At 53.1% G+C, this 13,395-nt stretch overlaps 1 protein-coding gene across 4 annotated transcripts in view; it reads right to left on the bottom strand.

Moving 5' to 3' along the window:
* Nucleotides 1-5,137: 5,137 nt before the first annotated feature.
* The window catches only part of ARHGAP27 (Rho GTPase activating protein 27), a 51,940-nt gene continuing 43,682 nt past the window's right edge, over nucleotides 5,138-13,395 (bottom strand). For all 4 annotated transcript variants that reach the window (XM_069953409.1, XM_069953406.1, XM_069953408.1 and 1 more), the window contains 5 exons: nucleotides 12,526-12,624; nucleotides 8,840-8,917; nucleotides 8,308-8,442; nucleotides 7,248-7,353; nucleotides 5,138-5,742 (listed from right to left, as the gene is read on the bottom strand). In XM_069953409.1, coding sequence (XP_069809510.1) covers nucleotides 5,571-5,742; nucleotides 7,248-7,353; nucleotides 8,308-8,442; nucleotides 8,840-8,917; nucleotides 12,526-12,624 — 590 coding nt within the window. In that variant the 3' untranslated portion in view covers nucleotides 5,138-5,570. The remainder of the gene's footprint in view (nucleotides 5,743-7,247; nucleotides 7,354-8,307; nucleotides 8,443-8,839; nucleotides 8,918-12,525; nucleotides 12,625-13,395) is intronic.

The following is a 13,395-nucleotide window of genomic DNA, read 5'->3' as shown; positions in this document are numbered from 1 at the left end:
CCAGAGAAACATATTAGGCTCCTCTTTAATGCAGCACCATCCTCATCGCCATACAAATCCTCATCTGTATCACTTCAAACAGTAACAGAGACCAATCTGTGCCCCCATATAAGCAGTATGCCCAATACATGCCCCCAAATAGTAGTCGGCCCCCTCTGTGCCTCCATATAAGCAGTATGCCCAATACATGCCCCCAAATAGTAGTCAGGCTGAGCTGTGCCCCCATATAAGCAGTATGCCCAATACATGCCTCCAAATAGTAGTCAGGCCCCCTCTGTGCCCCCATATAAGCAGCATGCTGAATACATGCCTCCAAATAGTAGTGAGGCAGCCCTGTGCCCCCATATAAGCAGTATGCCCAATACATGCCTCCAAATAGTAGTCAGGCTGCTCTGTGCCCCCATATAAGCAGTATGCCCAATACATGCCTCCAAATAGTAGTCAGGCTGCTCTGTGCCCCCATATAAGCAGTATGCCCAATACATGCCTCCAAATAGTAGTCAGGCTGCTCTGTGCCCCATATAAGCAGTATGCCCAATACATGCCTCCAAATAGTAGTCAGGCTGCTCTGTGCCCCCATATAAGCAGTATGCCAAATACATGCCCCCAAATAGTAGTCAGGCTGCTCTGTGCCCCCATATAAGCAGTATGCCCAATACATGCCCCCAAATAGTAGTCAGGCTGCTCTGTGCCCCCATATAAGCAGTATGCCCAATACATGCCACCAAACAGTAGTCAGGCCCCCTCTGTGCCCCCATATAAGCAGTATGCCCAATACATGCCCCCAAATAGTAGCCAGGCTGCTCTGTGCCCCCATATAAGCAGTATGCCAAATACATGCCCCCAAATAGTAGTCAGGCAGCTCTGTGCCCCCATATAAGCAGTATGCCAAATACATGCCACCAAACAGTAGTCAGGCCCCCTCTGTGCCCCCATATAATGCACAAGCGCACTTATTTGTCACTTGAGTACCAGAATGTCAGAGAAAGAGCGATCTCCTGAGATAGATCATAGAGAGAGGGAATTGGCAGTATCGGAGAAGGAAAGAAGGGCAGGGAAAAGATGGAAATAAGAGGAAATTTGGGGAAAGATGTAAAATGGCGGTTAGCCATTACAAACAATAGGAGAGAGATGAGAGGAGGGGGATGAGGCTGGTGGGCAGGGCTGCTGTACAGATAGGAGATGGGGTAGCTGTAGATAGGTAGGTGTAGGTAGATAGTTATAGGTAGGTAGCTGTAGGTAGTTGTAGGTAGCTGTAGGTAGTTAAAGGTAGCTGTAAGAAGGTAGCTGTAGGAAGGTAGTTATAGGTAGCTGTAGGTAGGCAGCTGTAGGTAGGTAGTTATCTGTAGCTGTAGGTAGATAGTTATAGATAGTGAGCTGTAGGTAGTTGTGGGTATCTGCAGGTAGGTAGTTATAAGTAGCTGTAGGTAGTTGTGGGTAGCTGCAGGTAGGTAGTTATAGGTAGCTGTAGGTAGATAGTTATAGGTAGGTAGTTGTAGGTAGTTAGTTATAGGTAGTTGTTGGTAGGTAGTTAGTTATAGGTAGTTGTAGGTAGGTAGTTGTGGGTAGTTGTAGTTAGTTATAGGTAACTGTAGGTAGGTACTTGTGGGTAGCTGTAGGTAGGTAGTTGCCACCCCCTCCCCTCCCCTCCCCATGTAGGCACTAACAAACACACATACAAAAAAAAAACAGACACTTTAACTCACCTGGCTCCCCGCCGCGCGTCTCCTCTCCTCAGCTCGGCAGGCGTCGCTCCAGTGACGTCACTCGTCCGTCGGGACGCACGAGACGCTGGCGATCAGCCATAGAGGCGCCCGGGCAGAGAGGCAGCTCTGCATACCTATCTTTGGTGTAGAAAAGATCACTGTATGTCTGCAGGAGCGCCGTTAGAAACCACTGTATGAGCAGGGTGCCGGGCGGCCAGCTGGGGGAGCGATCGGGGCCGACAGACATACACAACATGCATTATGTGACAGTGTCGTGCTGTGTGTATGTCTGTCCGCCCCGATCGCTCCCCCAGCTGGCCGCCCGGCACCCTGCTCATACAGTGGTTTCTAACGGCGCTCCTGCAGACATACAGTGATCTTTTCTACACCAAAGATAGGTATGCAGAGCTGCCTCTCTGCCCGGGCGCCTCTATGGCTGATCGCCCTGCGCCTTCCTCCTCCTATAGTGTGCCTGCGCTCCTGCAGACAGAGACAGCACACATTTCTATAGCTAGATGTGCAGCTCTCTGTCTGCCCGAGCGCCCCCCAGCTGGACGGGAGTTATGCGCCCTGTGCAACCGCACAGGTCGCACACCCCAAAGGCCGGCCCTGAATAGATATATATATATTACAGCAGGACCTCTATACACAAAACAAGTAGAAGAACCAGCACATACAGGACACTTAGTTTGCAGAGCCTACCTGCTGCCCTCTATCAGGTCAGGTGTCCGATCACATGACCCGTGACATCATCAAAGGTCCTTCACACTCAAAGGTCCTTTCCTACTCGGCTGTAGGGAAGATTTGTGAAGGAACACAGGTGCCCGGGGACCCCAGTATGTATCGGTGTGGCCCCTAACTGTCACATGCGGCCTCTAGGGGCCCAGTCCTCTCTGTTACTACATTTTGTTTTCTTTTTTACTAACAAAAAAATGTAGTAACAAACGGGAGTGGGCCCCTAGAGGAGCTGTGGGCCCCGGCATTTGCCCTAGTTAGCCGGGTGCTGACGCTGGCCCTGTATATATATATATATATATATATATATATATATATATATATATATATATATATATGTGTGTGTGTGTGTGTATTATAAAATAGCCCTTACATGTCACAGAGCATTTTTCAGAAAAACTACCCATTTGTTTTCAGTGTTTTTCCCCCTTTTGTGGCCAGCAGGGGGTGTCAGGCTGTTTCCACATTGGTGTCCAAACATGGATGACATCGCGCTTTCCTCTCCAATAGTCGTGCAATGTTGTGGGGATTGTGGGCAATATTCCACGGCTCTTGCAATAGGGACGTTGTTTTCCATGTGTTTAAAAACGCATTCTGAATGCAAATATGGAAACTCAGCATTAGATGTACATTGTACTTGCTCAGGAGGATATCTGTAAGGGTGACTTTACACAGACAGATTTATATAACAGATTATTGAAGCCAAAGTCAGAAACAGACTATAAACAGAGAACAGGTCATTAAGGAAAGACTGAGATTTCTCCTCATCTCAAATCCATTCCAGGCTTTGGCTTTAAAGTTTGTAATTGTGTGGGGGCTGGGGGGGTACTTGTTTGTATGGCTGGGGGGTAAGTAGGGTAGTTGTGTGAATGGCTGGGGGGTTAGTTGTGTGTATAGTGGAGGAGGGGGTTGAGTGATGGGTGTTCCATGTTGTCTGCAGTAGGGATGGTCCGAATCTTCCGAGGTTCGGGTTCGTATGAATCCGAACGCTCGGTATCAGATTCCTGCTGTCCGCCCGCTCCATGGAGAGGGATGGATACAGCCGGAGGACCGCCTGGAAAACTGGGATACAGCCTATAGCTATGGCTGTATCCCAGTTTTCCAGGCGGTCCTCCGGCTGTATCCACCCTCTTCACGGAGCGGGCGGACAGAGGGAATCATTGCAGAGAGTTCGGGTTTGTACGAGGCTGAAGGAGCTTTATGTTACCTTAAAAGGGGGGGGGGGGGCGCCAAAAAAAGGTTTCGCACAGGGCGCTATTTACCCTAAGGCCGGCCATGCTCGCATGCGGCTGTGCCCCCCCTAGGCCATGCTCGCATGCGGCTGTGCCCCCCCTAGGCCATGCTCGCATGCGGCTGTGCCCCCCCTAGGCCATGCTCGCATGCGGCTGTGCCCCCCCTAGGCCATGCTCGCATGCGGCTGTGCCCCCCCTAGGCCATGCTCGCATGCGGCTGTGCCCCCCCTAGGCCATGCCCGCATGCGGCTGTGCCCCCCCTAGGCCATGTTTACCGTTAGGCCAGGTTCACACACGGCTGTTGCTTTGGGTTTCTGCTGCCTGAAATCCTCAGCAGACCCGCAGCGACGCGCCTATGCACCCTTGGGTTAAGGTTTTTTTGGCAGTGACACCCGCCCCACCCCCCCCTCACACACTCCTGACAAGTCACAGGTCACTTCATTCTCATCTCTGTAATAGAAGGGATCTGCTCCATCCCAGAGGCAGAAAAACTGTCAACTAAATGGACAAGATTTCCCATCACTAGTCAGTGGTGACTGTGAGAACTGCAGTGATAGGTGAGCGCTCTCTGGTGGTGACTGTGAGAACTGCAGTGATAGGTGAGCGCTCTCTGGTGGTGACTGAGAGAACTGCAGTGATAGGTGAGCGCTCTCTGGTGGTAACTGTGAGAACTGCAGTGAAAGGTGAGCGCTCTCTGGTGGTGACTGTGAGAACTGCAGTGAAAGGTGAGCGCTCTCTGGTGGTGACTGTGAGAACTGCAGTAATAGGTAAGTGAGCGCTCTCTGGTGGTGACTGTGAGAACTGCAGTGATAGGTGAGTGCTCTCTGGTGGTGACTGTGAGAACTGCAGTAATAGGTAAGTGAGCGCTCTCTGGTGGTGACTGTGAGAACTGCAGTGATAGGTGAGTGCTCTCTGGTGGCAACTGTGAGAACTGCAGTGATAGGTGAGCGCTCTCTGGTGGTGACTGTGAGAACTGCAGTGATAGGTAAGTGCTCTCTGGTGGTGACTGTGAGAACTGCAGTGATAGGTGAGCGCTCTCTGGTGGTAACTGTGAGAACTGCAGTGAAAGGTGAGCGCTCTCTGGTGGTGACTGTGAGAACTGCAGTGAAAGGTGAGTGCTCTCTGGTGGTGACTGTGAGAACTGCAGTGATAGGTGAGCGCTCTCTGGTGGTGACTGTGAGAACTGCAGTGATAGGTGAGCGCTCTCTGGTGGTGACTGTGAGAACTGCAGTGATAGGTGAGTGCTCTCGGAATTATCTAATCATCCCCTCAATGCTCTGCGGCCATTCCCTCAGATACTGCTGCTGCTGACCACTGTGTATGGAAGGCTGAGTGTTGACTATATTTCTAGATTAATCCCTATAAATATTACTGATCTCTGATCATGCTGCTCTATATGTCTATAACTGATGGCTGAGGAACACTGAGCACTTATCTAGTACTGGGAAAGAAACAAACTCTTAGTACGATTTGGGATAAATCATGTTTGTGGTTATGTCAGGAGCAGCGCTCAGCGCCCCCTGCAGGTACAAATGACAGCATGCACATGTTAGTCTGTGGAGCCTCCGGTCTTCCTGTCATGTACTGGTGTCCTCACACATCACTGAGCACGCCCACTAGCGGAGACAGGAGAATAAGCTGAACCAGGTAAGAGGTAGAGACAGACGAGACTGGTGGTGGAGGAGGCCAGGGCTCCTTACAGTGATGTCCGACCAGCGGGTAGGTGGCCCCCAGCACAATGTAACCTCTGTCCCTGAGTCCATACACTGAGCTGCTCGTGTCGCTCGTCCAGTTACACCGGCTGTTCCCATAAGGATCTGTACACGTGGTGTAGTCTATACATTAAATAGGCAGACGTCCTCAGGCGACCTGCGCCTTCATGTCACTGTCGGACCGATCAGCTGAAGATGAACTTGTACTGGAGGAGGATCTGCTCCACAATCTGGTTCTGGTAGACCATGTTCATGGCGATGTTCCCCCCCTCCAGCTCCGGCCTCAGCAGGGTCGGCCCAAACACAATGGCCACGCTCTGGACCGACATCCGGTTTGAGTCTTTGTGTTCAATGACCCTAAAATCAGAGAGAAAGACATGAGAGAAGGGGGATCCATTAACGGGTGATTACACCTCCTGTCTCTGCCCGCACCATCACCAGACACAGGCGGCCCCTTCATTACACCTCCTGTCACTGCCCGCACCATCACCAGACACAGGGGGCCCCTCCATTACACCTCCTGTCACTGCCCGCACCATCACCAGATAGACAGCCCCTCCATTACACCTCCTGTCACTGCCCGCACCATCTCCAGACACAGGCGGCCCCTCCATTACACCTCCTGTCACTGCCCGCACCATCACCAGATAGACAGCCCCTCCATTACACCTCCTGTCACTGCCCGCACCATCTCCAGACACAGGCGGCCCCTCCATTACACCTCCTGTCTCTGCCCGCACCATCACCAGACACAGGTGACCCCTCCATTACACCTCCTGTCTCTGCCCGCACCATCACCAGACACAGGCGGCCTCTCCATTACACCTCCTGTCTCTGCCCGCACCATCACCAGACACAGGCGGCCCCTCCATTACACCTCCTGTCTCTGCCCGCACCATCACCAGACACAGGCGGCCCCTCCATTACACCTCCTGTCTCTGCCCGCACCATCACCAGACACAGGTGACCCCTCCATTACACCTCCTGTCTCTGCCCGCACCATCACCAGACACAGGCGGCCTCTCCATTACACCTCCTGTCTCTGCCCACACCATCACCAGACACAGCCGGCCCCTCCATTACACCTCCTGTCTCTGCCCGCACCATCACCAGATAGACGGCCCCTCCATTACACCTCCTGTCACTGCCCGCACCATCACCAGACACAGGCGGCCCCTCCATTACACCTCCTGTCTCTGCCCGCACCATCACCAGACACAGGCGTCCCCTCCATTACACCTCCTGTCACTGCCCGCACCATCACCAGACACAGCCGGCCCCTCCATTACACCTCCTGTCTCTGCCCGCACCATCTCCAGACACAGGCGGCCTCTCCATTACACCTACTGTCTCTGCCCGCACCATTACCAGACACAGGCGGCCCCTCCATTACACCTCCTGTCTCTACCCGCACCATCATCAGACACAGCCGGCCCCTCCATTACACCTCCTGTCTCTGCCCGCACCATCTCCAGACACAGCCGGCCCCTCCATTACACCTCCTGTCTCTGCTCGCACCATCTCCAGACACAGGCGGCCCCTCCATTACACCTCCTGTCTCTGCCCGCACCATCACCAGACACAGGCGGCCCCTCATTATACCTCCTGTCTCTACCCGCACCATCACCAGACACAGGCGGCCCCTCCATTACACCTCCTGTCTCTGCCCGCACCATCACCAGACACAGGCGGCCCCTCCATTACACCTCCTGTCACTGCCCGCACCATCACCAGACACAGGCGGCCCCTCCATTACACCTCCTGTCTCTGCCCCCCCATCACCAGACACAGCCGGCCCCTCCATTACACCTCCTGTCTCTATATATATCTTACATAGACAGGACACACTCCCCATCACTGACCTGCACAGATGGCTGAACAGCAGCCTCATGGTCTCCAGGTTTGGCGGTGGCAGCGACAGGATCAGCTCCTTCAGGCGTCGGATCTTCTGGTTCTGATCACTAAATTCTTACAGAGAAGAAAGAAATCAGGATAAAGGGGTAATGGCATCATATATAATATAGTATATACCTGTAGGGATCAGGATACAGGGGGTAACCCCATCATATAAAATATAGTATATACCTGTAGGGATCAGTATACAGGGGTAACCCCATCATATATAATATAGTATACACCTGTAGGGATCAGGATAAGGGGGTAACCCCATCATATATAATATAGTATATACCTGTAGGGATCAGGATAAAGGGGATTCCCATTATATATAATATAGTATATACCTGTAGGGATCAGGATAAAGGGGATTCCCATTATATATAATATAGTATATACCTGTGGGGATCAGGATAAAGGGGTAACCCCATCATGTATAATATTGTATATACCTGTAGGGATCAGGATACAGGGGGATTCCCATCATATATAATATAGTATATACCTGTAGGGATCAGGATGGAGAGGTAATCACTGTCTTCATCCCTCCCTCCCGCCCCCCATATGGTCTGAGCCCCGCCCCCCCTCCCGCCCCCCATATGGTCTGAACCCCCCCTCCCGCCCCCCATATGGTCTGAGCCCCCCCCCTCCCGCCCCCATATGGTCTGAGCCCCCCCTCCCGCCCCCCATATGGTCTGAGCCCCCCCCCTCCCGCCCCCCATATGGTCTGAGCCCCCCCCCCTCCCGCCCCCATATGGTCTGAGCCCCCCCCTCCCGCCCCCCATATGGTCTGAGCCCCCCCCCTCCCGCCCCCCATATGGTCTGGGCCCCCCCTCCCGCCCCCCATATGGTCTGGGCCCCCCCTCCCGCCCTCCCCATATGGTCTGGGCCCCTCCCCCCCTCCCCCCCTCCCACCCCTCATATGGTCTGAGCCCTCCCTCTCCCACCCCCCATATGGTCTGAGCCCCCTCCCGCCCCCCATATGGTCTGAGCCCCCCCAAGTACCAGCATGGGATAGTCACTTACTTATGGCCTCCACAAACTGCTCATAATGACTGTAAGGGAACAAAGGTTCAGGAAGTTCCCGGAAAAAAAGTTTCAAAGCTCCAGTGATAACATGGACGTCCTCCCAGCGACCATCGTCCAAGCTGAAGTTTTCACCTGGAAAACAATAATAATGAGGTTCATGAGCGTCCCGGGGGGGTTGGGGAGGGGCACACTGGAGGAGTCTCTGGTGGGGGTATGCTGGCAGGGTCTCTGGTGGGGTGGTGGGGTACTCGGAGAGGGTCTCTGGTGGGGTACGCAGGCAGGCTCTCTGGTGGAGTGGTGGGGTACGCAGGCAGGCTCTCTGGTGGAGTGGTGGGGTACGCAGGCAGGCTCTCTGGTGGGGTGGTGGGGTACGCAGGCAGGCTCTCTGGTGGGTTGTGGGGGTACTCTGATGGGCTCTCTGGTGGGGTACGCAGGCTCGCTGGTGGGGTGTGGGGGTACTCTGGCGGGGTGTGGAGATATGCTGACAAGGTTTCTGGTGGCAGAAGGATAAAGCACATTTCGCACTCACCGTGATCCACCTTATAGCGCAGCTTCTGAATGACCGCCAGGTTCCCACTGATCCGGTATAAGCCGTCAATGTCCAACCCTATTATAACAAATAAGATGCACAAGGGGTTAATCTGTTAGATGCCAAAGCAGACACCTCATAGGGCAGGGTGTGCACTACACATTACAGACCTGACCAATACCGCCTGTGACTGGATAACACTGCCATACCAGACCTGACCAATACCGCCATACAGTGACTGGATAACACTGCCATACCAGACATGACCAATACCGCCATACTGTGACTGGATAACACTACCAGACCTGACCTATAGCGCCATACTGTGACTGGATAACACTACCAGACCAGACCTGACCAATAGCGCCATACTGTGACTGGATAACACCGCCATACCAGGCCTGACCAATACCGCCAAACTGTGACTGGGTAACACCTCCATACCAGACCTGACCAATACCGCCATACTGTGACTGGATAACACTGGCATACCAGACCAATACCGACATACTGTGACTGGATAACACTACCAGACCAGACCTGACCAATACCGCCATACTGTGACTGGATAACACTGCCATACCAGACCTGACCAATACCGCCATACTGTGACTGGATAACACTACCAGACCAGACCTGACCAATAGCGCCACACTGTGACTGGATAACACCGCCATACCAGGCCTGACCAATACCGCCAAACTGTGACTAGGTAACACCTCCGTACCAGACCTGACCAATACGACATACTGTGACTGGATAACACTACCAGACCAGACCTGACCAATACCGCAATACTGTGACTGGGTAACACCACCACACCAGACCTGACCAATACCGCCATACTGTGACTGGATAACACCGCCATACCAGACCTGACCAATACCGCCATACTGTGACTGGATAACACCGCTATACCAGACCGGACCAATACCACCATACTGTGACTGGATAACACTGCCATACCAGACCTGACCAATACCGCCATACTGTGACTGGATCACACTGCCATACCAGACCTGACCAATGCCGCCACACTGTGACTGGATAACACGGCTATACCAGACCTGACCAATACCGCCATACTGTGACTGGATAACACGGCTATACCAGACCTGACCAATACCGCCATACTGTGACTGGATAACATTGCCATACCACACCTGACCAATACCTCCATACTGTGACTGGATAACACCGCTATACCAGACATGACCAATACTGCCATATACTGTGACTGGATAACACGGCCATACCAGACCTGACCAATACCGCCATACTGTGACTGGATAACACCGCTATACCAGACCTGACCAATACCGCCATACTGTGACTGGATAACACCGCTATACCAGACCTGACCAATACCGCCATACTGTGACTGGATAACACCGCTATACCAGACCTGACCAATGCCGCCACACTGTGACTGGATAACACCGCTATACCAGACCTGACTAATACCGCCATACTGTGACTGGATAACACGGCCATACCAGACCTGACCAATACCGCCATACTGTGACTGGATAACACTGCCACACCAGACCTGACCAATACCGCCATACTGTGACTGGATAACATCGCCATACCACACTTGACCAATACCTCCATACTGTGACTGGATAACACTGCCACACCAGACCTGACCAATACCTCCATACTGTGACTGGATAACACTGCCACACCAGACCTGACCAATACCGCCATACTGTGACTGGATAACACTGCCACACCAGACCTGACCAATACCTCCATACTGTGACTGGATAACACTGCCACACCAGACCTGACCAATACCGCCATACTGTGACTAGATAACACTGCCACACCAGACCTGACCAATACCGCCATACTGTGACTGGATAACACTGCCACACCAGACCTGACCAATACCTCCATACTGTGACTGGATAACACTGCCACACCAGACCTGACCAATACCGCCATACTGTGACTGGATAACACTGCCACACCAGACCTGACCAATACCGCCATACTGTGACTGGATAACACCGCTATACCAGGCCTGACCAATATCGCCATACTGTGACTGGATAACACCGCTATACCAGACCTGACCAATACGGCCATACTGTGACTGGATAACACCGCTATACCAGACCTGACCAATACCGCCATACTGTGACTGGATAACATCGCCATACCACACTTGACCAATACCTCCATACTGTGACTGGATAACACCGCTATACCAGACATGACCAATACTGCCATATACTGTGACTGGATAACACGGCCATACCAGACCTGACCAATACCGCCATACTGTAACTGGATAACACCGCTATACCAGACCTGACCAATACCGCCATACTGTGACTGGATAACACCGCTATACCAGACCTGACCAATACCGCCATACTGTGACTGGATAACACCGCTATACCAGACCTGACCAATACCGCCATACTGTGACTGGATAACACCGCTATACCAGACCTGACCAATACCGCCATACTGTGACTGGATAACACCGCTATACCAGACCTGACCAATACCGCCATACTGTGACTGGATAACATCGCCATACCACACTTGACCAATACCTCCATACTGTGACTGGATAACACTGCCACACCAGGCCTGACCAATAACACAATTCAAAAAGACATCAGATTTACTGGCAAGTCTGAAGAAGAGGTGGGAGACTCAAAAAATGAAAAAAAAAAACCAAGTTGTTACCTTCCCCCTGCAAGGTGCTGCCCCAGGCGCCGGACCACAGATGTCTAGTGGTAAATACAGCCCTGCCTGCAGCTATCATGTCACAAATGCAAAAACTAATAGAGTCAATTCACATGGAGAAGGTAGGGATCCTTTCTTAACTGAAAAAGTGAACCCACAGAGGCCCAAAAGGTGACCCCATCCCTAGGGGACGTCATCGGCCAGAGCTATAGACGCCATGACACTCCAGGTGGAGCAAAGCTAGTTGCTTAGTGTCTTTTAAAGGCCACTCCTACTAAACATTATTCCTTCAAATCAACTGGTGTCAGAAAGTGCCAGAGATTTGTAATTTACTTCTATTAAATCTCCAGTCTTCCAGTACTTATCAGCCGCTGTATGTCCTGCATATCTATGTCTATGACATACAGCAGCTGATAAGTACTGAAAGACTGGAGAGAATACACCACTTCCTGCAGGACATACAGCAGCTGATAAGTACTGAAAGACTGGAGATTTTATAATACGTAACTTACAAATCTCGGGCACTTTCTGACACCAGTTGGTCTGAAAGAAAAGTTCTATCCGCTGGAGTTCCCCTTTGGAGGTGCTTACCGAATACATTTTAGCGGGAGTGATAGACTGCAGCTACCCCCGCCCTTCTACATATATAATAGTACCGCTGTACCTGTACACACCCGGCTGACCTACCACGCAGTGTCAGCCTGTATTACTAACAAGCTATGGCCTCATGCTGCAGCACCACCTAGTGGACTGGCTGTAATAACGGGTGTCTTTCACTTCTTTTGGGCCTCTGTGGGTTCATGTTTTCTCTCACAAATGGTCACATGATCACCTATGAACCAATCAGCTCCGGTCTGCATGGCCTTCATGTAAGCCCCTGCTCCCTCCCTATCATCATCACAGCTGGAATTCCCAGGTGTCCTATTTCTCAGGTAGAGTATTATTGGAGCCCCCGGCGTTACTGCCCCCTCCTCACTCACCTCGTCTCTCCACCACTTCAATGGCTTGGCTGACAAACTCCGGCACATCCCTCTTCTCCCATTCACACAGCTGGTGCAGGTGGCAGCCAAAGACTTGGTCTGTGGAGAGATAACGTCAGTGGGGGGGATGGGGGTGGGTGGGGGTAGGTGTAGGCCAGGGGGATGTGGTCGGGGTCGGGAGAGGTGTGGGGTATGTGGTGGGGGAAGGGAGAGGTGCGGGGACATGGTGGGGGGGATCGGGAGAGGTGCAGGGATGTGGTGGGGGGGGATCAGGAGAGGTGCAGGGATGTGGTGGGGGGATGGGAGAGGTGTGGGGTATGTGGTGGGGCAAGGGAGAGGTGCAGGGATGTGTTGGGGGTCCGGAGAGGTGGAGGCCAGGGGGATGTGGTCGGGGTCGGGAGAGGTGTGGGGTATGTGGTGGGGGATCGGGAGAGGTGCGGGGGATGTGGTCGGGAGAGGTGTGGGGTATGTGGTGGGGGAAGGGAGAGGTACAGGGATGTGCTTGGGGGACGGGAGAGGTGCAGGAACGTGGTGGGTCGGGAGAGGTGCGGGGATGTGGTGGGGGGGATCAGGAGAGGTGCGGGGATGTGGTGGGGGCGATCGGGAGTGGTGCGGGGGATCGGGAGAGGTGCGGGGATGTTGGGGGGGATCGGGAGAGGTGCGGGGATGTGGCGGGTGGGTCGGGAGAGGTGCGGGGATGTGGTGGGGGGAGAGGTGCGGGGATGTGGTGGGGGAGAGGTGCGGGGATGTGGTGGGGGAGAGGTGCGAGGATGTGGTGGGGGGGATCGGGAGAGGTGCGGGGATGTGGTGGGGGGGATCGGGAGAGGTGCAGGGATGTGGCGGGGGGTCGGGAGAGGTCCGGGGATGTGG

The sequence above is a fragment of the Dendropsophus ebraccatus genome, chromosome 14 (genome assembly GCF_027789765.1).
Source record: "Dendropsophus ebraccatus isolate aDenEbr1 chromosome 14, aDenEbr1.pat, whole genome shotgun sequence".
NCBI classification, from domain to species: Eukaryota; Metazoa; Chordata; class Amphibia; order Anura; family Hylidae; genus Dendropsophus; species Dendropsophus ebraccatus.
The sequence above is the reverse complement of the archived record's forward strand: the minus strand, read 5'-3'. Positions and strand labels throughout refer to the sequence as shown.